Source organism: Apium graveolens, chromosome 2, assembly GCF_009905375.1.
Source record: "Apium graveolens cultivar Ventura chromosome 2, ASM990537v1, whole genome shotgun sequence".
Taxonomy (NCBI): domain Eukaryota; kingdom Viridiplantae; phylum Streptophyta; class Magnoliopsida; order Apiales; family Apiaceae; genus Apium; species Apium graveolens.
This window is the reverse complement of record NC_133648.1, coordinates 71,546,418-71,572,813: the sequence shown is the minus strand read 5'-3', so window position 1 is coordinate 71,572,813 and position 26,396 is coordinate 71,546,418. Positions and strand designations below refer to the sequence as shown.

At 33.3% G+C, this 26,396-nt stretch overlaps 2 protein-coding genes across 2 annotated transcripts; one reads left to right on the top strand and one right to left on the bottom strand.

The window, feature by feature from the left end:
* The first annotated feature begins 12,078 nt into the window (after positions 1-12,078).
* Positions 12,079-14,889, top strand: LOC141707526 (DNA-directed RNA polymerases I, II, and III subunit RPABC5). The gene is made up of 4 exons (XM_074510729.1): positions 12,079-12,230; positions 12,360-12,418; positions 13,905-13,999; positions 14,603-14,889. Exons 1-4 carry the CDS (start codon positions 12,195-12,197, stop codon positions 14,626-14,628), a joined length of 216 nt encoding a protein of 71 aa, XP_074366830.1. The 5' UTR covers positions 12,079-12,194; the 3' UTR covers positions 14,629-14,889.
* Positions 14,890-15,350: 461 nt separating this feature from the next.
* LOC141707525 (RPM1-interacting protein 4-like) lies at positions 15,351-20,361 on the bottom strand. The gene is made up of 4 exons (XM_074510728.1): positions 20,150-20,361; positions 16,469-17,005; positions 15,692-15,883; positions 15,351-15,618 (listed from the first exon to the last, which is right to left on the bottom strand). Exons 1-4 carry the CDS (start codon positions 20,153-20,155, stop codon positions 15,565-15,567), a joined length of 789 nt encoding a protein of 262 aa, XP_074366829.1. The 5' UTR covers positions 20,156-20,361; the 3' UTR covers positions 15,351-15,564.
* Between the last annotated feature and the right edge of the window lie 6,035 nt (positions 20,362-26,396).

Below are 26,396 nucleotides of genomic sequence, written 5' to 3'. Positions count from 1 at the left end.
CCATCTTCTCTGCCTCATGTTCAATTCCTTCTGGGTGAAGATATACTTTAAACTCTTGTGGTCCGTGTAGATCTCACAATTTTCCCCATAAAGATAATGCCTCCAAATCTTCAATGCAAACACTACAGCTGCCAATTCTAGATCATGCGTTGGATACTTTTCTTCATGTGGTTTCAACTGTCTTGAAGCGTAGGCTATCACCTTGTCATGCTGCATCAAAACACATCCCAATCCTTTGTACGACGCGTCACTGTAGATCACAAAATTTCCTTGTTCATCTGGCAAGACTAGTACTGGAGAAGATACTAATCTATTCTTTAATTCCTGGAAACTTTCTTCGCACTTCTCATCCCATTCAAATTTCTGGTTCTTCCTGGTGAGCTTTGTCAATGGCGTAGCTATCTTCGCAAAATCTTGCACGAATCTTCTATAGTAACCTGCCAGTCCCATGAAACTTCTTACTTCCGTTGGTGTTTTTGGCCTCTCCCAGTTGATTATGGCTTCAATCTTTGCTGGATCCACTTCCACTCCTTTATTTCTAATCACGTGCCCAAGAAATCGTACTTCTTCTAACCAAAATTCACACTTGGAAAACTTTGCGTATAACTTCTCATGTCGCAGTATCTCCAGAACTATCCTCAAATGCTCTACATGTTCCTCTTCTGTTTTGGAATAGATCAAGATATCGTCTATGAACACGATCACGAATTTATCCAAATACTTCTTAAATACTCGATTCATTAGATCCATGAAAGCTGCTGGTGCGTTGGTTAATCCAAATGCCATCACTAGAAACTCATAATGCCCATATCTGGTTCTAAATGCGGTCTTCGGAATGTCTTCAGGCTTGATCTTCAGTTGATGATATCCGGATCTTAAATCAATTTTAGAAAACCATATAGCGCCTTTCAATTGGTCAAACAGATCATCGATCCTTGGTAACGGATACTTGTTCTTAATGGTCAGCTTATTCAGTTCTCGATAGTCGATACACAGTCGCATACTCCCGTCTTTCTTCTTGACAAACAGTACTGGTGCGCCCCATGGGGATACACTGGGTCTTATAACTCCTTTCTCCAAAAGATCTTGCAGCTGAGATGCCAATTCTTTCATTTCCACTGGTGCCATCCGGTACGGAGCTTTAGAAACTGGTTCTGTTCCGGGTGCTAGATCAATCGCAAATTCAATTTCTCTGTCGGGAGGTAATCCTGGTAGATCATCTGGGAAAACATCTGAAAATTCGTTGACAACTGGAATCGCTTCTAGTGCTGGAACTTCTTTACTGGTGTCTACCACATGGGCCAAATATGCTTCACAATTCTGACGCAATAACTTTTTCACTTGAGCGATCGCTAAGAACTTCTTCTCTTGCCTATTTCCTCGAAATATTATCTTCTTCTTACTATCCAAAGTTTGAAGTCTTAATTTCCTATTCTTACAATCAATCTGAGCATTATTTTCTGACAACCAATCCATTCCTAAAATAACATCAAATTCTCCCAACTTAAAAGGTATTAAGTCGGCATAGAAATGATGTCCTCCTATCTTAATATCGCACTTCGGGCACACTCGGTCGACGGAAACTTGATCCTTATTAGCTAACTCTATCATTAATGCTTGTTCTAACAACTTAACTTCGCAATGCAGTTTATCGACAAAACTTTGAGAAATAAATGATCTTGTAGCTCCAGAATCAAATAAAACTTTAGCATCTATGGAATTGACTGGAAGCGTACCTGCCACCACGTCTGAACTCTGAACAGCATCCTTCATAGTCATATTGAATGTCCTAGCCTTTGGCTGGTCCTTTGTTGGTGGTCCTTCAATCCTTGGCACATTAGCAGTTGGTTCAATTATCTGGCAGTCCCTGGCAATATGCCCCATCTTTCCACATTTAAAGCACACTGTCCCTGATCTCTGAGCTGTAGTCTGACTTCGACACTCATTAGCATAGTGTCCCTTCTGATTGCACTTATAACACAACACATTAGCCTTACAAATCCCAAAATGCCTTCTACCACAAAATTTGCACTCTGATGCAGGTGGACGATTGGGTCTCTGTTGATTTGAATTCTGAAAACGGTTGCCTTGTCCTCCATTTCCTGATTGTGGTCTCTTGAATCCCACACTCTTATTATTCTGAAACTCTGGCCTTTTATTGAAACGGCCCTGGAAGTTACCTTGTTGCTGGCCTCCTCCTGAGGTTTCTATTTTCCTTTTCTTCCCATCCTTCCCTTTCTGATACATATCACTCTTACTTTCAATCACCATCGCTTTCTGCACTACTGCCACATATGAAGTCAATTCAAACATGGCCACCCTATTCTGAATCCAAAATCTCAATCCCTGTTCAAACCTTCTTGCTTTCTTTTCATCCGTGTCAACCTGGTCTGGCACGAACCTCGCTAATTCAGTAAACTTAGCTTCGTACTCAGCTACAGTAAGATCTCCCTGGGTCAAGTTCAAGAATTGGATCTCCATTTGATTCTTCATATACCTCGGAAAATACTTCTCTAGGAACAACTCTGTGAATCTCTCCCAAGTTATAAACTCACCTTCTTCCAATGCTCGCATGGATTCCCACCAATAGTTCGCCTCGCCCTTTAAAAAGTAGCTTGCAAACTTGGTCTTCTGTTCCGTTCCTGCCCCGACTAATTCAAAAGCCTTTTCCATTTCCTTGAGCCATGCATTAGCTTCCACAGGATCAGCACTTCCCTTGAACTCAGGTGGCTTCACTGCTTGAAACTGCTTAAAAGTTACTACAGATGGTGCTACTGCTTGCTGCTGCTGTTGCTGTTGCTGTTGTTGTTGCTGCTGCGTAAGATGTAACATCTGCTGCTGCATCAGTCCCAACATCTGGATAATCGCTGGATCTGTACGGCTCTCGGTACGATCCTCTCCTGAATTATTCCTTTTCTTTGGAGCCATTATTCTGGTAAGAAACAAGCAATATATATAATAATCTGTCAAGCATTGTGTCAAATATGTAGCAATTCCTTAGCATATTAAAGTTCGCAAACACTATCTCTTCTCAAAATATCATAAACTTGCTACCATATTAACACAAGCGACATGATTATCACATAATCCTGCTTATTATCTCGAGAATAATAACACAAAGAAAATTTACTCCGAATTATCCGAACTTTTAAAATCCGAACTTGAAATCTTAACTAAACCAACAAAATAGCAGAGTAATGACACAAGGCCTAAAGCTAAACGCAAAACAGGAAACCTAAACAACTTAACTACCCCAACCAATTAACCTAAATTAACCCTATAAAAGCTAAACTATACGCGCCTATCTTATGTGATCTTCCTATGACTCATCTATGACAATCCTACGCCTGTTTCAGTGACCATAACCTGTAGCTCTGATACCAACCTGTGACGCCCTCCAAACCCGGGGTCTAGATTTGGGGTTCACTCGCCAATAAACTAAAATAAAATAATCACAGCGGAATAATATAATAAATACGACCCCTTTACCTGCACTGGATCGATCACAGGTTATAGTATGGAACAGGCACTACTACAAATCAAGTGTTATTACAAACCATAGTCTAATTAGTTATACAACTTATTCAAATTTTATTACAAACCTCTAGACTAATTAAGTATCCCAAACTGTCTACCTGGAAACACACCAACTATTTACAAACACATAACCTCTGGTTAGACCTGGAACTTAAGCTTGCCCTGGCCTAGCTGAAAGAATCAAGATAAGAAACAAGTATGAGCGAAAGAAATGCTCAGCAAGTAGTAAATAACTTATGATTTGGAATAACAACAGTATATCTGATGAACAAAACCAACTACAATAACTGAACAGTATCAAAACTGATATAATTTTGATAATACACAACATTTGCAATATATTATGTTTTGGGATTGGAATTCTCGAACGACGGTGTGTTGCCGCCGGTGATCAGCCGCGGAGCAACACCGGTATGCCGAAGCATATCCAACTAAACAAAAGGTACCCAAGGCACATATTGGCCTAGCAAGGTGTTATATCCTGTATAACACATAGCTCACACTGGACCGCCGCCACGGCCTCTTACGCAACCATCCAACCCATAAAAACAATTTTCCGCCAAAGGAGTCGAATCAAATGACATCCTTAACCACATAACTCCCCATTTCTCATGGTCCGGAGTTTTCTCAACAACCAATGGCGAAATAACCAGAACAATTAGTTATTCGCTAATCTCAATTTAAAGTTTTGCTGTATAGAGTAATTCATAGCGAAACATAAAACGTTTAACTATTCTGAACTTAGAATAGTATGGATATTGAAAGAATAAAGTTCAGAGTCAATATCAATTGAATGATAAATAAAGATATAGGTACTTGTATAATATGATTAGAAATGAACGTCACTTGAATGATAAGTGAAGTTAGGGTACTTGCCTGGTATGCTCAATAACCTCTTACTTTAACTCTGCTTCTAACTGCTGGCTACTATCTTCGTCTAACACTTGACTGCACTTCTAGCTACTCGATTCTATAAACAAAAGGATTATCTTAAGTGACAGAACTAAACTCAATCGACGTAATTCTACGTCTTGACATCTACCCGACCGTTTATAACTAAGCATGGCATAATAAACTGTAAACAGATAGCATACTTATCACATAACACATAATCATGACCTTTGTTTAACACATAATCACCTATTTCATGTAACACATACGTAAGATCATTACAAGACACGCCTCAGTGCGTTAAGAATGAAAATCAGGTCAATATTAGCATTTATCGATCAAATACCGACTCAAGCGGGTACATAAATCAAATGACATTGCAATACAATAGAAATTAGATCTCAAAAGTATTTTTATTGAAAGCGCAATATTTTTCTGAGTCTGTACGCGTTCGTTTCGTATTAAACGGACAAACGGTTGATCTATTATGAATTTTTGAACATTTTTCGGAATAAAACGGGTCTCCGAATTAAATAATAAGGCTCGAACACTCGAAAATAATTTTATAAAAATTATCGAGTTTGGAAAATAATTTAAAATAATATTTTAAAGCTCGAAACTATTTTTCAGAATTTTTAAATCAATAATAAATAATTAAATCTAATTATTAAATTAATTTAAATCAATTAATAATTAATTAAGTTAATTAATCAATTAATATTAGATTAATCGATTAATTAAAATAATTAAAAACTAATTAAAATTAATTAATAAAATAATTCAGATTTATTTTTGAATTATAAGTGAATTTTGGAATTAAAAATGAATTTTTAGAAATGAAAATATGATTTTTGAATTATTTTTAAATCAGAAATTCAGAAACAGTTTTCTGGTTTGGTTTTGGGGAAAAGGAGGATCAAACCCGGGTCGGGAAATAACCCAAACGGGTTGAAACCGGGTTGCCAAGAACCGCCGGCCGGAACCCAGAATCCGGCGGCCGATTGACAACTCCGGCGAGCCCCAAAACTACTCAGAATCGATTGGTTTTCGATCTTAATCAGTCCTACCACAACCCAACAACTCTGTTCACCCATCAACGTTAATAAACAACACCGAAATCGGAGATTCCGACCGAAACCGCCATTAAAACCGGTGGAACCTTGAATTTTCGCCGAAAATCCGAATTCCTTCATTTCTGAACCAAATTCATCAATTAACATCTTAAAACGAAGCTTAAGACATGTATAATCAGTTCATATCATCAAAATAATCCAAAAACCACCCAATAAGAAACCCCTAATTTTCGAATAAAAACCCTAAAATCGAATTTTGAAAATTACTAATCGTTTGAATGATTTGATGGCTTAAACAGAAAGAACATGAAAATATGAATGTTTTGGTTACTCATACTTCAAATTCTGAAGTCTGCATCACCCTCAAATTTGACCTTGATTTTCAGAATTCTTCAAGAACACCAAGAACACATATTCAAGAAAATTTTCAGAAAATCAAACCTTAATTTCTATATGATATTGAACTAAATTTTTGACGTATAATATACCAAATTGACCAGAAAAACATGCTCTACAACATGGAAGCATCAAATCACATCAACAACATCAAGAACAAAAATTCATCATTTAATTATCAAATAATTCGAATATAAATAATTAAATAAGAAAATTACTGTGATTTCTGGGTAGAAACTGATGATTGATTCAAAAAGAAGATTTCGAGAGCTTCGTTTTGATATGCTGCACGCCCGAATCGGAGTTCGATAACGCCTTCGTTCGTGTGTTTGATTCTCGGAAACGTATCGGTTTCTCGGGTTTTTCTCTATTTTTACGGTATTTTAACTGGTTACAAATGAATAAACGAAATAAACGAAATAAGAAATAGGCTATTTATATTTATGGAATATTGGATCGTTCTAGATCGTTTTGGATCGTTAAATTAGTTGCTTAGCCGCTAAGTAACTGTAAAAACGATACAATTCAATACCATAATTGGATAATTATCAAAACCAGGCTTTTTATAAAACACCATATACGAACATAACGTAAAAATATCCCGTCTTTCGAAATTACGGGTTTTTATTGATTACCGAAATAACTATCGTATCGAAAATATTGCGCCGGGCCGCGCACGGGTCAAACCGTAATCCGGATCGAAAAAGTCAAAACACGGAAAATGTCCGGAATTACCAGATTAGGTTAGGAAGGAGTTTTCGGAAGAGTTTCGGGTTGTAAAAACGCAAAACGGTTGAAGTTGGAAGATTCCCGGCTTTATAAAATAATTTTATAATTATTCTGAAAATAATTAATAATTCATAAATCATTATAAAATCATATAACACTCCAAAAATTACCAGAAAAATACCACAATTATCTATATTTTATTCTGGACATATAAAAATTCAAATATTCAAATAATGTCACATATAACATTCAGATATCTATTCTACTTTTCAGATAATTCACAAAAAATTTCACATAAAATCACATAAACAATTCCGAATAATAATAATAATATTTGAAAATATATGGGATATTACACACATCTGTAGGTTACTTTATTTTGCACTCTTCTCAGCTCATGTGCGAGATAAGCCACCTTAACCTATTTCCTTACTCTTTTTAATAAAATAAGGTTTATGGATGAATCAATAAGAATGATAAATGATGACATTTGCATAAATTAGATAAAGTCGAAAACTCCTGATTACCATGTATTTTGAATCAGGGTAGCAATAAGCCGATTATCACGACTAAAGTGGGGAGAAACAAGAAAAGGGTTTTAGTTCTTCTAACTATAAGTATAAGAAGAGGAGTTTCAGACTGAAGTGAGTAAAGAGAATTTGTAAAAATACATGTTCTTTTGGGTTTCAGTTGATATGATGAACCATGCAACGATCTCCGCATTTCTCATTTGAGTTTGAGAATAAAAAAAATGTGTTCAATTAGAACATAAAAACATGACTTAATTGGTCCTACTTACTCTTCGGGATAAAATGAAAAAATGATGGGGATTCTCGAACACTTAAAAAGATTTAATGAAGGAGCATGTTCTTTCACATACTTGAGTAAGTATCTCAAAAAAATTTAGGTCACATATTTGAGTAAATACCTCAAAAACCTTTATGCAAAGCCTTGGAACTATATCTTACGTTCTTTAATCCTTCTTTTGTTGACATATAATATCTACTTTGAAACGCACGATTTGGATCTGCCCCCATCTTGAAAGGCCTGTTTTCTTTTCTCGTCCCTGGTTTAGATTAGGGAGTCACTTTTTTATGAATTTTTAGCGCAGAGGTAGTTGGTAATGTCGAGGAAACTGTATTCCCTGAATAACAAAAGACTATTTTCCTTATTTCGACAATGCGATGACGTATTCCTCCCAAAAAAACATCAAACAACAAACCTGTTGTTAATAATGAAGTATTAATGTCATATGATAAGAATTTTCTATTAAAACTAAAGGATTTTTTTCAAAAAAATAGTCATTACTCATGAGATGTTATTTGGTATGCATGTTCTGTTATTTGAAAGGGACATTAGTAAAAATTGGCATCATCGAAACTGTGGATATTGCCATATATAAATTAATGCATAATGTTGGACTTGATTTTCAAATAATGTGTTTTGTAATGAATTAAGGATTTCTTTTATTTTGAAACAAGAAAATATTAACTAAGTTTGTTTGGGCATATAGGGGATAATCATTAATGTCGAGAAGGAGTGTAAAAAATATTGAAAATACTATAATAGAAAAAGGAGGATAAGCGGACCCCTTTGAACGTGGCACGAGCTGTTGAGTTTAAATTTACAATTTCTAAAAAAATGTATATTGAATTCTACATATTTTGAAAACTAAATATTACTGAATTAGTTAGCCCGTAAAAATTACGTTATATTATTTGAAAACATATTAGTCTTATATTTATAAAAATATTATCGCCACGTGACATATCATCGAGTGCAGATAATTAAATCACTCTTAAACTAAGTTTTATTACTAATAGGTATCGAATTACGTTTCAATCATTTTTATCGAGAAATATGTGCTATTAATTAAGTTTTACGATTTTTAAATATTTTGACTAGAAAAATATGTCCATCTCATATCCATCATTATAACAAAATTTTACGGTGATAAAAAATGATTTGTGCCTTGCACGATGTAATAACCCATAATCTTTAGCATAATAATACAATAAGAATAATAGAGAAAATGAATAAAACTGGATTAAGAATAAAATTTAAAATTTGAATTATAAACTAATGGGCCTATTTGGATCAGAATCTAGTAGATGTATTCATAAAATTACAAAATCCTATTTATTATTTTGAGGTTTTTTATTTTAAATACTTGATCCTAATTTTGAGTTGTTCTGGGTATTTTTTTCTTATGTAAATTCCAACTTCATTCTTTTATTTAATTGAAAGTAAAGTTGTGTGTATCAAGCGTGTGATAGGCGGGATATGCTAGATGTTTGGTATATATCAAATTTTTTGAATTTTATATAAGGATTCTTCGAATAATGACCATAAATGTTACTATTTGGGGAGAATGACCATCTCCCTCAATGTCATTTTAGAAAAAGATGACCCTAAATGTCAATTTAAAACTGAGTTTCGTTTACCGTTTATGTGTATATACTAAAAACGCAAGTGCGTGCTTCGTTTTCATTTTTTCAAACTTGAAAACGTTAATTCAAAACATGAATTTGGGGCAAAAATCCAACCTGGTTTTCCGTTTTCCTTTTTAAATTTTTAAAAGAGTAACAATAGTTCAACAAGTGTTTTGCATCTCTTTTTTAATTTTTTTAACCTAAAATGCTAGATAATTATATGTTTTTAAGCTTAAAACACTACTTTAAGAGGTATTTTGTTAGTATTTTATTTATATATATAAATATTTTAATATTTTTAAATATTAAATCGAGAATTGGTGAACTCAAAATATTAAAAAGTGGGCCATAATTTAACAATTTTTAACATTTTAGGATTAACAATCCCCTTTTGGGTTTTAGAAATATTAAAAAATTAATTAATTAAACGTACGCCGATTTAGCTTTTAGGATTTACTTTAGGCCCTAAACCCTAAGCCTAAACCGTAATTTATTCTAAGGCCCTGAACTTTAGGAACCGAAATCTAATTATTAAACGTTTTTAATAATTTAGGATTCACAAATTTCCAATTTGGGTTTTAAAAATATAAATTATTTATATATATGAATAAAATACGAACAAAACACCTCTTAAAATAAAGTTTTTGAACTTGAAAATATAACATTATTGAGTATTTTGGGTAAAAAATAATTAAAAAAATTAAAAAAATGCAAAACGTTAATGCATTTTGCATTAACATTGAAAACAACATTTAAAATTGTTGAATAACATTATCTGGAATTGCGTTTTTTGATTTAAAAAAAAATGTTAGACGTAATTGCGTTTTTTATTAATATCAAAAACTGCAATCGAAACTTCGTTTTAAAATGACATTTTGGGTCATTTTTTTCCAAAGTGACATTGAGGGTCATTCTCAACTAAATAGTGACATTTGGGGACAACACGTCTTCCAAAATTACCTAAAGTAAATTAGTAAAAATCTTATTTTCAATTTATTTATCTTTCTGAATAATTTCGGAGAAAAATTATATCTTATAAATTATTAATTTATTATCATTAGAGTAATACTAGATTCCCCAAATATTTTTTTCAATTTTTTTTTCAAATAATTTACCATGACACATATGAAATTTTAATTTGGGGCTCATATTTACACACTTGGTCCCTATTATTTTATTAAAGAAAATTACCTTTTATACATGGCACATTATTATTTGAAACTAGCTCTATAGCCCGTGCAATGCACGGCCATGTTCTCTAATCCGTGAATTAATGTTATTTTGATTGTAATTATTGACGATATATTCATGTTGTTTCATGATAGATCGATCAACTAAATATCTCTATTTATGGAATCGAGATCGATGTCGTACTTAACGTGTTTTTTCTCAAAATGAATTGAATATGCGGTAATGAAATCGAAATATACGATCAAAATATTATACAAATGACATCACACATATCTCATGAAAATAAAAATAATGAATGAAATATTGCGAAGTTAATTAAAGAGTTACTATATTTGTTTACATGGTACAATTAGTGATACAAAATACAATGAGTATGAGTTAATTCTTACTTTACATATTAGAAAATGTAATGATTGTATATGAAAGTCGACATATTTAATATAATATTGTACAATTGATAATATAAATACATTTTTCAATATACATCATTTTTTATGATAAATATATTATTAGATATGTCAGTAATCAATGGTTATGGAAATTGAAAAATGGACTACAACGGTTGAACTACTGTAAAAAATCGAGAATTTATTGAAATGCTAAATCGAAATAATGTCGAACATATTTTTATATTCTTTTTAAAATATATAAGTAAAATAATTAAATTTGAGATGTGTAAAATTGCATTTGTACATCCATACTAAGTAATAACATTGTTTTGTGTGCATTATTTATTAAAATAATAAGAGTCTTAATCATCTTTACGCATCTCTCTTCTTTTTCCCTTGTGTTTTTAGTTTTTATTCGGCAGCCGTCTAATTTCTTCATTCAAAATCATCATTCTTCACGAACTCGATGTTGAGTATAATTCTTCTTCCTTTTCTTCTCTTCATAGCCTCAAATCGTGTGTTTGATTCGTCAAATTTTTACCGGAAAATTGCCGATTTTGATCGAAAATGGCAAAAATGTTGTATGCTCTGATTTTGCTCTATAATATTGTTTGGTTGCCTTCTAGCAATTTATCGGCAAAATTGTCGATTTCTATAACACTATATTAATCTTATAACTCTTTTACTTATACCTCTGAAAAAACTTTAAATTGGTTAATGTAAGAAAAATGATAAAATATTAATGTACTCGTAATGAACTTGATATTTTAATATTTTATTATATATATTCAAAATCTTCAAACCGGCCTTAGTTTATATTCGATTTGGCCATATAATAAGAATCTCAACTTTATAATAAACCCCCTCGTAACCACTATTTTATTCAAATACAAAGATAATATCTATTATATTTTTTGGGTTTAATACTTGATACACTAACATTGTTATTTTCAGATTAGTTAACATATTAAATTTATTTACTGAAAATAAATTTATTTTACATATGTCTTCAAAAAAAATAAGAATTTAGTATATATACATGCAAATATTATTAAATTTTAGATATCTAATTATAGGTCGTTAATATTCAATAATAAATGGTAACATATATAAAATTATTAATACTAATGACTTAGGTGTAATTAATATCTGTTATTAAATATGACAATTATTTATATTTATTAATAAGGAGTAATAATGACCTAAGTGTAATTAATATATGGTATTAAATTTGACAATTATTTGTATTTATTATTGAAGGGTAAATTAATAATTTGGAATAAATTGTGTCACCTAACCCCCTATATGCTCTATTATATACTCCCTTGTTTTTTTTTGTCCCTAACATATCTCTTATCATTCGGTTTTAGATATTTTTTTGTTAAAATATAGATTACAAATTTCGATTTAGGAGAAAAGCCCATACCTGACCTAAACTGGGCTAAAACGTGTTTACAATTGAATCCCTTGACAGCCCATCATTCAGTGTATATAAGGTCATCCAATAGGGCATTAAAAGAGAGCAGTCGAAGAAGCAAAGGTACGAGGAGCTAAAGATGATTATACCAGTCCGTTGTTTCACTTGTGGCAAGGTACTCCTTCAATCTTGATGCACTCCCACTTACTTTATTTTTGATTTCTCGATTTCTTTATATTTTCAATTAGGGTTTGAAATGTTTTTAAATTAGGGTTTTTAATGTTTTAATTATATTGTATAATAGGTGATTGGAAACAAATGGGATACATATCTTGATCTTCTCCAGGCTGATTACGAAGAAGGGTCAGTCTCCTCAAGTTTACCTTTTACAATTACTTATAGATGTTTGTATGTAAATGTTGTTTTATGCATGTGGTAGATGTTCGAATTTAATTTTCTATCATTTGGGTATTGTAAAGTTGCATAGATCCTGTGTAAAGCACAGACTTTAATACTTAAAATTCTGTTGTATGATATAATTGGTTTTAGATGATCCTTTTTTTAAAGAAATTGTATATTGTTTGAAGTCTTGATAGTTTTGGATATGAAAATAACAGATAAAACAATAACATTATCAAACTTCTAATGAGATTTTATTGTAGATTGTAATTTAAGTAGGATTTAATTTTAAGACATAGTTTATAATTCTAATAGAGGTTTAATTCAATATTAGAAAGCTTATTAATATAAAAAATTATACAGGGTTAGAAGTTAGACCATGCATACTATTTGAAGCCTGTAAGGCCCAATTAATAAACCACTCTGACCAAAAATTTTGATGTTTCGGCTTTATAAGCTAATTATACTATAGATAGATAAGTTATATAACTTAGTGCTGCTTATAAGCAATGTTTGTGAACATTTTATTGGAAAGCATGGTCTTATTCAAGGTAATTGGTCTTGATTGTCGAGAATCGATATGCAACTCAGGTGTTTGAACTTCCGTAGTTACTGAAATATGGAAGGTCTTGATGATGTCTCTTTATCTGCTTTTCGAGTCTATTTATAATAGGTCGAGAATGAGTGATTGGCGTTGCGTCCCCCCCTGCTAATGAGCTTGTTTCTTACAATAACAAAAATGCAAGTCTGCAGTACCTAGATTTTTTTTTTGTGTTTGTATTGCTAGAGCTGGAAGTAAAGACATTTAGTAGAGTTTTTTAATTTTTACTTTGATAATGGGCTCATTAATAATTAAGGTGAAGTCTGCGGTTCTTACTGTTCCTACTTTCTGGGAGAAATATTAATCATAATCTTTTCTATTGTTATTGAATGTGATAATCTGTTTAATAGTAAACCTGATACCAACTGGAATCATTAAAACCGGCATCTCTAATATGGACTGCTAGAAAAATTTAAAATTCAACTATTCAACATAATACCATTGGCTTCATCTAAACTTTTGTCCATTACTAGAGATTTGAGAACACTGATAATTATATCAAACAATGAGGCTTAGAATTGAATTACGGTGGTCAAAGATTGGTACTGTTGAGTTACGATAGAAATAAGTTTAATATATAAAGAGATATGAATGACTAAAATAAGGAGAAATGAATTCCTATAAACGGCGGAAGAGCTGTGAAAGTGTAAAACGGCATTACCTTGTCTTCTTTAAGTGCATACCTCTGTTTGTGCTTTATTTTTTATTGTTTATCAGTTTCTTTTGCTCGATTGTTTCCTTCACTATAGGGTACAATGTCGAAATCACACAATATCTGAATGCATATAATTATGCAATTTGTTGAGCTGTGTAGATACAATTAATAATTTTTATCTGTGATTTGTCTAGAGACGCTCTGGATGCACTCTGTTTGGTGCGTTACTGCTGTAGGAGAATGCTGATGACTCATGTTGACCTCATTGAGAAGCTTTTGAACTACAATAGTAAGCACTTTGTTTCTACATCTGACTGTATCTGTTAGTTTAGTTCTAAGATTGTTTATGTCAGTTTAATGGGCATATCACTTGTATGGCTACATAGTCTTCCATTCTTCTCTCTATCTGTAAATAAATGTTGCTAGGGAATTTTATTGGCTGGAAGCAGCAGTTATGAGGCTATCAACAGTCCTCGGGGAAAAGGTTTTATGTTTAGGTGGCACACTTTTTTTAAGCCTTGTGATTTGTTAGGCCAAGAGAGTGATAATTATTTAATTACCGAGTTAGACGGTGTCTCTTGACTGTAGTTGTAGCAATGTTTTTTAAAAAATAATAAAAAATATATACTACAATGCTTGTGATTCTAAGCTGGTGCTGTGATGTACAAACTGCAAATCTTTTATATTGCATAAGCTGGTGTTGTGATGTACAAACTGCAAATCTTTTATATTGCATTGAGCCTTTCATTCAGTTTCTTTCAATGAGAGCTTTTCTCTCTCGGTCACGAGTTGGTAGACGGGATCCTCTGCAATAGCTGTTTCTCTGATTTGTTGACATTTTCTGTTAATTTGCTTTTCGTGGCTTTTTTTACCAACATCAAAATTTTTGCAGCTCTAGAAAAATCCGAGGGAAGCTGAACCTGAATTTCCGGTGGCATTTGGATATTGTGGGGCTTTTGAATGTCATGGTATTTGAGTAGGCAAACGTTCACTGGGAAAAATGGATGAAGTACTAGTGTAAAACAATTATAAGATGATGCTTCTGTGACAGTTGTGTAAAGAATTTATGAAGTATTTGAATACTGTGAGCTGTTCTAGTTATCTGAACCTTTTCTCTCTCGTAGTTTCTAATGTATGGGATTTCATACACTTTGCTTGCAATGATAATGTTGTAGTCTATATGTTCTTGTTACCTAGTTAGAAGGTAGCTTGAAACCATGTCTGACGTCCACAACCGCCCACAACCGCTCACTTTATTTTGCCCAAGCGGCAAATTTCAGTCGGATCAATTTAAATATTATGCATGGTACCGAGTTGATGCATACGAAAAATGATTTTGCAACACCATTGCACCATAATAAGAATTGTTTATATCTGCATATTACATAAGTTATAGATTGTCAGATTAATTGGTTGCAAGTTGAAGTATCATTCCATGCGTATGGCTCATGAGTAGTGTTTCAGCATTGCTACAGAATTTGAATATCTGAACGGAATTTATCCTTTCACAGAAAATTTTGGTAAGATATCTTGTTCTTATGGAAGCCATGGTCATTTTAAGGTTTTCTAGCATTTTTTGAAGAAAGATTTGTCCAGGTGAGACCACAAAGCTCAAAACTAAACAAAAGATGAAGGCAATATAAAGTAGACAAATATGTATAAATTATTCGAAATAAACAATGCTTATCATGGAACTATAAGAAGTACAATTATGGTAGTAATTTAAATACCTCCAAATCAATAGGAGAGAAAAAGGGTGAAATGAAAATGTTAAAACAATGAAAATCTCATAGGTACACAACCAGATATGTTGATGTTTAGTGACAAATAGCTTGCTTGAAGCACAAACAGATTTCAAGTCCTTGCTCCCGACTTTCTGAAGCATGGAAAACAGCTGCTCCAAGAGGACTAGAAAATAAAGTTAAGAGAAAATTAGTGTAAGTTAGAATGGAAACCATGCAGAATGTAAAAGAGAAAATACCTTGTTTTTGTTGTAATCAATTTGCATTCGTCTGTTTGCATAAGCTTGTCCTGTGTTTGTGTTTGATGCCATGGGAGTGCTTGAGTTCCTTTCCTGCCGCACTTTGTTAAATTTTTGGGTGATATTGTCGGCCGATGATGGATTATTCTCATCCCACTCACCAAATCGTGGTACTGCAGCACCTTTATCAGGCTGAAAATGGTAATGGGGAACAAAAGATTCATCATTTAACTTATATAAATTATGTTGGATGACCCAACTCTGCGATAACCTTTAGGTGTGGGTACAAGTTAGTAGTAAATGTATCTTATAAGGAACCCCCTACTGTTCAATTTACATGAAGCATATTCTACCTTGCCGTACGCCTATTGAAACTTCGACGTGTTAGTAAAAGACTCCAATCACATTAATATGCTCACGTAATAGGGTGATTATTTGTGAGCATTGCAAATGTACAAAGTTAACAAATAATGAATCCCCAATACATATAGACTCATCTACCACCGTGTCTTTAATTACCAATACGTATAGACTCATCTACCACACTGTCTTTAATTTAGAAGAATGAGATTCTTAAGATGCAGATGTCATGTAACATAGAATTAGAACTTATTTTTTGGGGGTATAAATATCATACTAGAAGAGCCGACACCTTGAGATAAAGCCTTAAGGAAACAGACATAGCTGGAGTAAAGTTGAATAAAACACCACTTATCAGTATAAACAATTTTCATGATAGTACTTTGAATACAGATCCATATAAAAGTGGAAACTTACAGATTCAATTCCTGCAGAAACTGCATTCATTCTGGATCTATCGTTTGAATGCCTACTTTCCCAAGAAGATCCACTACCTTTTCCAACAAGCTTTGCCTGGTACTGTGGATCGAGTGGTGATTGGTCAACGCTGTGCTCTGGTCCAGCATTTTGCCTTCTAGGCCGACCAGAACCTGATCCATTACCTACACGGTTCTGAATTGTTGAGCCACTACCCCTCTGACGGCTAACAGTAACATTATCATTACGTAGTGGACCTTCAGTGAACTTCCTCCGACCACTATTATCACTGTTTGATTGAATGTTAAGTGTTTTTGGTCTAACTGATTTCCTACTTGCTGGTTCTTTGGGCACATTTCTAGCTGTAGAAGGTGCCACTTGAGCTGAAGGAGGGAACATGCCTGGATTCTGCACGGGGTCATTTGGATTTATCATCTTCCCGCCATTTTTACCCTTCCTAGCCTTCTCAAAGAAGACTGTGTAAGGAACATTATCCTCAGTATCCCAGTTGCCAAACTGCGGTACAACTGGACGTTGCTGCAAACCAACAAGATAATAAGTTATCCTTCCAATTATTCAGTCCACAAAGGCTGTTATAGTATCAAGAAATGATCGTCATTGATAATTTTATTGATTCTTGGAAATTCAAAATAATGGAACATATTGACCTCATTTGTAATTAGATCCCTTGAGACTCTTAATCCATGGCTATTCAATTCGTTTACAAAATCTTCATTTGATATAATACATTACTCTGAACATATAAGTAGTCGTATATGTTGCAGGCATTAGTTTTGATTCAGACATAGTTCCCTATAAAGTGACAAGATTATGACAATGAATGGCCTCCGGAGGTCTTTTTAGGTATAATAAGCCATACAATAACTTTACAAGGACTTCACGAAGCAATAGGGTACATATTAGCACCTAAACTGGGAAGCTACAGTTTAAGTATATCTGTTACCTAGAGTTAAACTTCAAGTTCTCTCTTTTTATTAATTGTTCTGTTTACATATACTGTTCTTGTTAAAGTCTTTCAGGCCCTGCAAGCCCTTTCAGTTTATCACCTTATAGACTCCATCGATTAACTTGCAAGAAAGCACAAATGTTCTCGTATTCATTCTCCACAAATCAAAACTTGTGAATATTTAGATAATTTACACCTCATGACTGTCCAAAGTAGAAACTAAGCTAAATCTGATATTTGACAATCTTGCAGAAATTATTGTAATGTACTTGTTGAGGAAAACTTCAGTGGTATCACAATGGATATACGCAGTCAAAGCGGATAGGCAACAAATAAAACCTATTTTCCACACCATGACTTCAGAATTTTGCAGACCTGCGGTCAGTTGGGTCTCTAAAGCAGTGACTTGCTAGTTTGTATGATATATGGAAGTGATAACGTGAAGATTTGATCTGAGATTGTGCTGATGTTTTCTACTTTGGGATGATTTTTCCTTTCTTTAATATATCTCACTTTTTATATGTATCTGTTATGCCCAAAATTTGGTATAAACTTTATTCGAGTCAAAACCGGGTCAATTGGTCAGAATTGGGATGTCGGTGCTTAAAATTAAGGAAAAAATAAGGCATCTATTTTACTACAAAGGAAGAAGGCGCGCCCTACAGATATGGAGAGGCGCGCCCTTATGCATACGAAAAGAGTAATGCTGGCGCCTTACATAATCAAGGCGCGCCCTCGTTGGTGAAGGAGGCGTGCCCTCGTTGGTGAAGGAGGCGTGCCCTATTGATATATGAAAAAAGGAGTTCAACTGATTCTTAGAGCTATCCCCTAAGATATTAGGGCGCGCCCTAAGTGAGAAACATAACTTGGATGGGACTTCAACATGGTTACTTGGACGGGTTCTTTGGATGATTCAAGGAAGATGGAGAATTATTATTAGTAACTCATTTGGTGCAGGTACTCTATTGAAGAACTCCTTCCTGTAGCATATCTACAGGAAAGGCGGTGTCCGTGGTCAGAGACCTCCAGGGGTATGCCTGGACTGAAGGCCTCCTCCTGTAGTCAATGGGTGTCCTCATTGGGGATGTGGGGTGAAATCTGGTGTGTGCTTTGGGAGCTCTGTCTCTGTAGTCAACGGGTGTACTCGTTGGGAGACTTTGGAGTATCCTGCACTTTGCACCCAAAAGCTTGGGATCACTTGTCCTGCAATCTGGTAGGGGCTCCTTATCGGGGGACAAGGATGCGTCCAACATTTGGGGTGAACCACGGCTATACCTGCGTCCACGGACTAGAGAAACAGCTGGTAGCGGAGGGTTATCCTTGGCCAGGGAGATGCCTCATCCGTGAAGTCTCGAAGCCGCGGACGAGCCTTGGGCCTTTGTGGTTGGGTCTCATCGGCGGACATTCCTAAAACTAGTAGAAGACGGTTTTCAGTGGATTTCCCATTGGGCCTCGGGATAAGAAATCTAAGCCCATTAGGTTTCTTAATCCCCAAGAACTACGTGGGCTTGATTCCCTATACATAGGGATACGTAGTCAAATTGCAAGGGTTCAGAAGCGAGAGCGCAAAAGAGCCACCACTAACCCTAAGCAATCTCAGCCCCCAATAATCTCCACCACCAAACACTGTTCATACTTCCCGACGAACACTGTTCATCGAATCCACCGGGTACTGTTCATGTTTCCGACAAAGAACCACCGTCACAAATCTTGTTTCCGGCTACGAACCTAAAATTTTATTAGTTACCAAATTCCTCCGTCAAAAGTATCCATTGTCTACTATTGGCCTATTGCAGAACCTAAAGTTTGGTTAAAACAACTCTCAGTCCTATTGGCTTGCATTTGAAGTTTCCTTGTAGGTACAGTAATATATTTGCGACCCCTACATCAATCTATCATTTTCAACACTAAGAAGAAGATAAAACAGATTATGGGGAAGTATTAGACACAAAATCAATCTATGATGCCCGCTAAAGTATCAACCGATGACTTTGACCTTCTGATCAATTACCAGGCGCGCCTATGCAAATTATACTTCTCCTCCCAGAAATGCAATTAAAAAAATCTCATGGGCATACTTATTGTCTCTATTGATAATAATAATAGAGTACTATCAATCCAAATGGTATAGACAAACACAAGGCACAAATACCTACACCCAGCTGTCAAAACATTTCAGTAACTTCATGAGCTTATGCCATATCGACCACCCTAAAGCAAACCAAGGTAAATATTGAGGCGGTAAAAGTAACTAGACAATCTTTGTAACTAATGTGATCCTATATCAGAAGACAATATAGGTCAAATACAAAATCAAAGTGCAAAAAGAAAATTGTAACAAATATGCACTTCTTGTTTGGCTCACAGTTGGCATGAAAAACTCACAAACTTATGATCAGCAATATTCTATAACATTAACATGATAATCATTAAATCAATGACTCCATGCCAGTAATTTGTAAGTCCCCAACTCATAACCTTACCCCCTTTATCTCAAAGACTTGATAACTCATAGGCACAAACTAGTTGACATGCACTGATATAGTAATATAGTTTACATTAACATACACAATTCCACAACAATGAAAACATATAAAAGAAAAATGAAGCATGCAAGAGTGTGAACAATCATGTATTGCAAAAAGAAGAAGCAATGTAAAAGATTATATATCCCCTTGCATTGTATAATAAGCTCAAGTCTAGAAATAACTTACTCTCATATCTTTGCACTAAGCGTAAGGAACAGAATCCGGGCTTCTCAAAAAATTATTTCTCCAAGAAAGTCCCAAACTTTTGAAACTTCAACTTTCTTTTGGCTTCAAAAGAGACACATTGTCACTGACACGGTTCTTTTACAAAGATGAGAGAGAGAGAGAGAGAGGGAGAGAGAGAGAGAGAGAAAGAGAGAGAGTGAGAGAGACAGAGAGAAGGACCTAGGTAAGAGGGGTTATGTAAATGATGAGGAAATGACCCAGTCCAGCAGCTCATGTGTTGACTATTCGCCAACCTTTCTTTTCTCTAACGACAGACCTGCAGTATTGTATACATGTCACATTATATATGTTTTACCTATTTTCGACTTGCTTGCCTTCAAATTTCTTGAATTTTCTATTTTTTTTCTTTCTTTGCTTTGGTCTAGTTCCAAAAAAAGTTCTATGATAGGAAAAATGCAATATATATATACATATATTTATTTATTTGAAAACTTTAGATTATAGTAATTTTTTTCGCATTTATAGAACCAACTAGAGTTGCCAGGATTTGGATTATTTAACTTCCAAATTATCGAACATGGGTACTTAATTTTTTTTCATCTGCAGGTACCGTTTGAAATTTCCACGTTACTTTTTTTCCCCATTATAAATAGAATGTTCGATTCGTGATACCCCTTGTCTATTTGTCCGTAATGATTTTCCTCCTACCAAGTGCATATTGCATAGTTTGGGGTGAATTTAGCTCGCGTTACTTGTGTTGCCTGTACTTTGACGGACTCCTAGTGATCACATTTCCTTAAATTGATCAACTTTTTTATTAATTTTTTTTTTCTATAGTACTTTGCAAACTGATTTTTTTTATATTAAAATAAATTAAATATACTTACCAATAATCTAATATTTTTAATTTATTTTAATTTATAAAATATTAATAAAATTTGGTCAAAATTTGATCAATTTGACTGGATAAAAATTAAATATAACAATAAAAAGGGACGGAAGGAGTATTTAGTAAGTTTAACCATGTGATTAAAATTTCTCAAATATATATTGAAAAATGAAGGAAAATGTTATTTTCGGGATTTCTACTAATTTCTAGTTCAAAAAAGTGTAAAAAATTAAATTATTTTCATATTAATTTTATGCATATATGACAGTTTTATATTTCCTTTTTATACGTTCTGAAATTTTAAAAAAAAGAGCTCTCAACTTAAACATTTCCAAAATAAATTATCAAATACTAAACGATTTTTCTATTATGTGCTAATGTGCACATGATAAGCGCGGAAATTAATAATTTTAAATCAATTTAATTGTTTTTTTATAATAGTGGTTTTTTTAGGGAATTTAACAAATATACAAACTTCTGAATATTTATTTGCAACTTTATTATCTTACTTAAAATCTTGCAAATTTACTATCTTTTTAAAAATACAAACAATTAAATTGCAAAAACACCATCTTCATCTTCCCATTCTTTTTTTAACTTCTCTGCCATCTCTTTTTCACTATGCTCTCACTGTCTCTCTTCTTCCCCCTATCCACGCACAAATCATTTATGTCTCCATCTTCTAACAAAGCAGCCAAATCCAGACACTCCAGGATGACCAAATCAAACCAACTGGAGAAAATACACAAACGGCGGCGAACCTCCGGCCGGAAAGCGGCAGCGCCGACCGAGCGTCCGATTCGACGAGATCGGCGGCTATGTATCTTTCGATTCGAATCGAAAAGTCATCAATAAGAATCAAAATAATGGAAAACAAATCAAAAATAAGGACTCTACGAATGCGAAAAACTCGGAGATTAATGAAATTGAAATCCTATGTGGAGAGAAAGAGGGGAGATGGGAGACTGTGAAGTCGAAAAAGAGTTTAGTTGCGAATACAAAGCGAATTGGGTCTAATTTGATGAATGTGGATGGTCTAATTCGAAAAAGAGTTTATTTTATTATGATTTGTTGATTTTGGGGTTGTTTTTAGTTAATTTCATGATTGCTTTTGTGATATTAGTATTGGCCCTAGGGGCATTCATTTTTAGCCATTTGCAACCACCTGAACAACTTATTTTGCAATTAAATAGAATTTTCAACAGATTTTTTCAAATTTTTGTTTTAAAAAATGACAGTATTTTTACAAAAAATTTATAAAATTGGGATATTTACGAAAAAACCCTTTTTTTTATAACAGTGGTGAACCGGCTCCATTCACGTCAAACCTAGACTATAAATTTTTGCTCTCATCAGGCATGATTACATAATAGAAAAATAGAATATTAAAAAGAGGAGAGAAGCAATTTTCGTTGTACATTTGAAGTCCGTGTAGTTGAATGAAGTATGTTCCACCGCAACTCCCTCGACTCCTGGAAATTTTTGTATTGACTTTGACTTTTATAAGCTTGAATTAGCCTCTAATCATTTCAACCTAATAAATAATCTCATGTTGGAGTATGACGGGGGCAAAGCTACAACTAGAGCAATAATTAACCTAAATCCTATTTCGTAACCTTTAATTACTTCGAAAATACTAAGATAACACTATTTTTAAATACAAGTATTATCCCCGTATTACACATAATTTGATATAAAATTTGTTAATATTATTTTTTTATTTATAAATATTTATATAATTAATATTTATAAATATTTTGATAATGATTATATAAATTTTTATATTTTAATGTTATACATACTTGTAAATAAATACTTGTAAATAAGTAAATATAATATTATACTTATGACATATACTATTATATGTTTCAAGATGCGTGAGTGTACTCATAATCTGATTTAATCTAAGACTATGTATATGGTGTACATATGTTCTGATTTGTTACATATACTAACTTAAATCCCGTGCTATGCATGGTTTCGTTAATATTCAAATAATTTTGAAATTTTATTTATTCAATTATATAGTAATTCTAATATATTTATATAAATATATAATAATTATAGATTTATAATAAAAATAATTAAAGAATTATGATGAAACTGTGATCATAATTTAGTAGGAAAAGTTTTGGTCGTAGTTTAGCAGAATAATGTGACTATATTTAGTAATTTGACAACTTAGTAGTTTAACATGTATATAATACTATTTATTTTTGTTTTTAATAATCAAAATAGGGGGATAAACATTGAACCAACATATATTTCATTCCGGTTATTATATTATAGTATAGATATAGATTATGATATTGTATAATGTATATATCCATATATGTACTTGTTTTCAAATATCCTAATCAGTTGTTTGATCAACCTTATTTAATATAAAATTCTTTTGTATCATAAAATGTCGAAATATTATTTATACTCAACGTTTTTATTAAACTTTACTCCGATCTGTAGTGAGTATTTAACTCAAGTCATATTATTTTCTAGTAGGTAATGAGGGGATATATGACCGAGAAAACTACATTAATTTCCATTCAATAAAGTTTCTGGACTTGTAGCATTATTTAATATTTTTTAATTATTTAAATATTCAGTTCTTCTTATTAATAATCTCTAAACTTACTTGATCTTCTATTAAAAATCAAATATGTTGTACTACAAATCTAAGTTCTTGATATTGAAGAACTTAACTACTCGAGAGAATACAAGAAAAAACTAGTCTGTTTGTTACAACCGAACAAATGACCCGTGACATGCTTTATAGACTAACATGCATACTATACATAAATTGCACTAAAATATACTAACATAATTTCTAAAGCTATTTTGTCTATTTCTATTTCAAGTGCTGCAAATCTGCATACAATCTTTTAGGTCTGTTATACTCCTTTGTCGAGTTCATCTTGACCCTTGATCTTACATTCTTCAAGCCGCATTTGTAGACTTTCCATTTTAATGACAAAATGGTTTGTTGACTGATAGCTTTGAATCTTCATGATAGCTGTATTCTGTAATTGAAGTTGTTATCGAGATATTCAAGTAGTGTACAGATGTCTATATCGCGATGTAGAATGACTTGTCGATATCTCCACTTCTCTACATGAGTAAATGACTTGTCGACATCTTCACTTCTCTACATGTGTAAATGACATGTCAATATCTCCACTTCTCTACATGCCTTTTGACTTATCGACATCTCCACTACTCTACATGCCGTTTGACTTGTCGGCATCTCCACTTCTCTACATGTGTAAATGACTTGTTGATATCTCCATTTCTCCATAAGTGAGATGACTTCTCTACAAGAGAAATGACTTCTCTACAGGTCAAATTGAATTCTCGATAAGCTCGACTAGTTCTCGATATACTTATCGCCATTTCTTGATCTGTAACGTCTTGACATTTGACTTAGAATATTTTCAATCTATAAAATTATTCTTCACCAAGTTGTTTATCTTCATTCTGAGGCATGATCAGGCTTGATCTTCTTCCAGAGATTTATTCCTAACTTGTTGGTTGTTTACTGAAAAATACTCCAGTCTAGTCTCTTCAACATTTTTACAGACTCAAGGAATACCATTACAGATTACATAAAAATTACAAGTCAAATAAATTTTAGGATTATCAATATGACTTAGTCTTGTTATATTAAGACATGTTTTGCACAACAATCTCCCCCAATTTGTGAGAAGATCACTTGTCACAAATTCATACCTGATAACAAGACTAATTCCAAGCTAAAAATGAAAAACAACACATATATACACAATATATTTTTTATACACAAATGTCATCTAGTTGCTATAATGAAAATTTTGTTACAGAACTAACTGAAGTTTTCATACCCTGACTGAGATCTAATCAAGTCTTTTAGTCTAGCAACACATTCAAGTTATTCAATGACCTCAGTTACTCTTAGTGCTTCCACAAGCTTCAGCTATTCTTCTTGTGATTAACTGCCAAGATGCTCAACTCTGTACCTTGATAGTCTGTGAGTTCTAATGTTCAAGAACACACCATTTTCAGAAACCCTGCTTAATCCTGTAGCCTTGAGCTCAATTGATCTTCATTCTAATATGTTCAACTCCTCAGGCTTCCTGATAGCTCTCTCTTCTATCTCAACCTCCTCCCTTGCTCTTTCTTTCTGATAGCTCTCACTTCCATCTCAACCTCCTCTATTACTCTTCTTTCATTTCTATTTACCAACATTTCAGCTAGCTGAACCTTCCTCATCCTTGTGAATTTATCATTCTTAGTCATTAAACTTATCATTATTTCAAACTCCACTATTAAGAAGTTCCACAGTGATTTTACATATAAGCCCAACTTGTTGATTATTGCAGTCATTTTCTAAAATTTTTTCTGAGATTGGTAGAAAGTCATCTTGATTATAGTAGTTCAACAATGCTCCCATTTCAACTTTGCTTTTCTTTATTTTCTTTCAACGGACTTGAAGTGTATTTTGAATGGTGGATTAAATGATGGAAGTTTGGCTAGATATTTTAATGTGATTTGATTTTCTAGGATATGTGTTTTGAGTAGAGAATTGGTCATGAGTTTGTAAAAGTGATTAGACTTGAGGGTTTGAACAATTGGAGGTTTTGGTTGACTAGGGATTTGATTTAGGGTTTTTTGAGTTTGAGATTTTTGGTTCACAAGTGTTTTCTTGGTGTCTTTCCCATCTTTATCACTCCCATTCTTCCCTCCATCCTTATTCCTCCCTTTCTTTTCATCCTTGCTACTCTTAGCATTCTTATGACTCCCACTGCATTTTCTAAATTAATTTAGATTTGAGCCAAAAGATTTGTGTCTGTCTTTATTTTTCTCATCAAAATCCTTGTCATCATCTTTATCATTTATAGCAGTCTTAGGTAGCATGCTCTCAACATTGTTTAAATATCTCCCTAGGATGGTGATCATTTCAAGATCTTCAGCTTGCTTGAATTTCTTCAACTTCAACCCAGTCTCTATCATCATCATCAACTTCTTATTTTACATGACACAATGCTTAGGATTTACAAATGTTTGCACTTTCTGGTAGTTGAGAAAATGTATGCCACTCTTTTGCTAGGTTCTATATAGGCTTCAGGAAAAGCTCCTTGCCCTAATTTGAGAACCTTAGCAACTGAGTGTCTTCTGAAATCATCACCTTGACTTTGTTGATGAAGATATCTAGTCCTGAGGCTCTTCTAGATTTGAGAAAAGATAGAGAGACTTGTATACACCTGTCAACCCCAGAGTCTTTGATGTTGACCACAATTATCTTTTCCCTTAGCATATCCTTGGTGACTAAAAGCACCCTCAAGAAATTGATATTTCTGTCAACAACTCTCTTGTATGTATGATGGT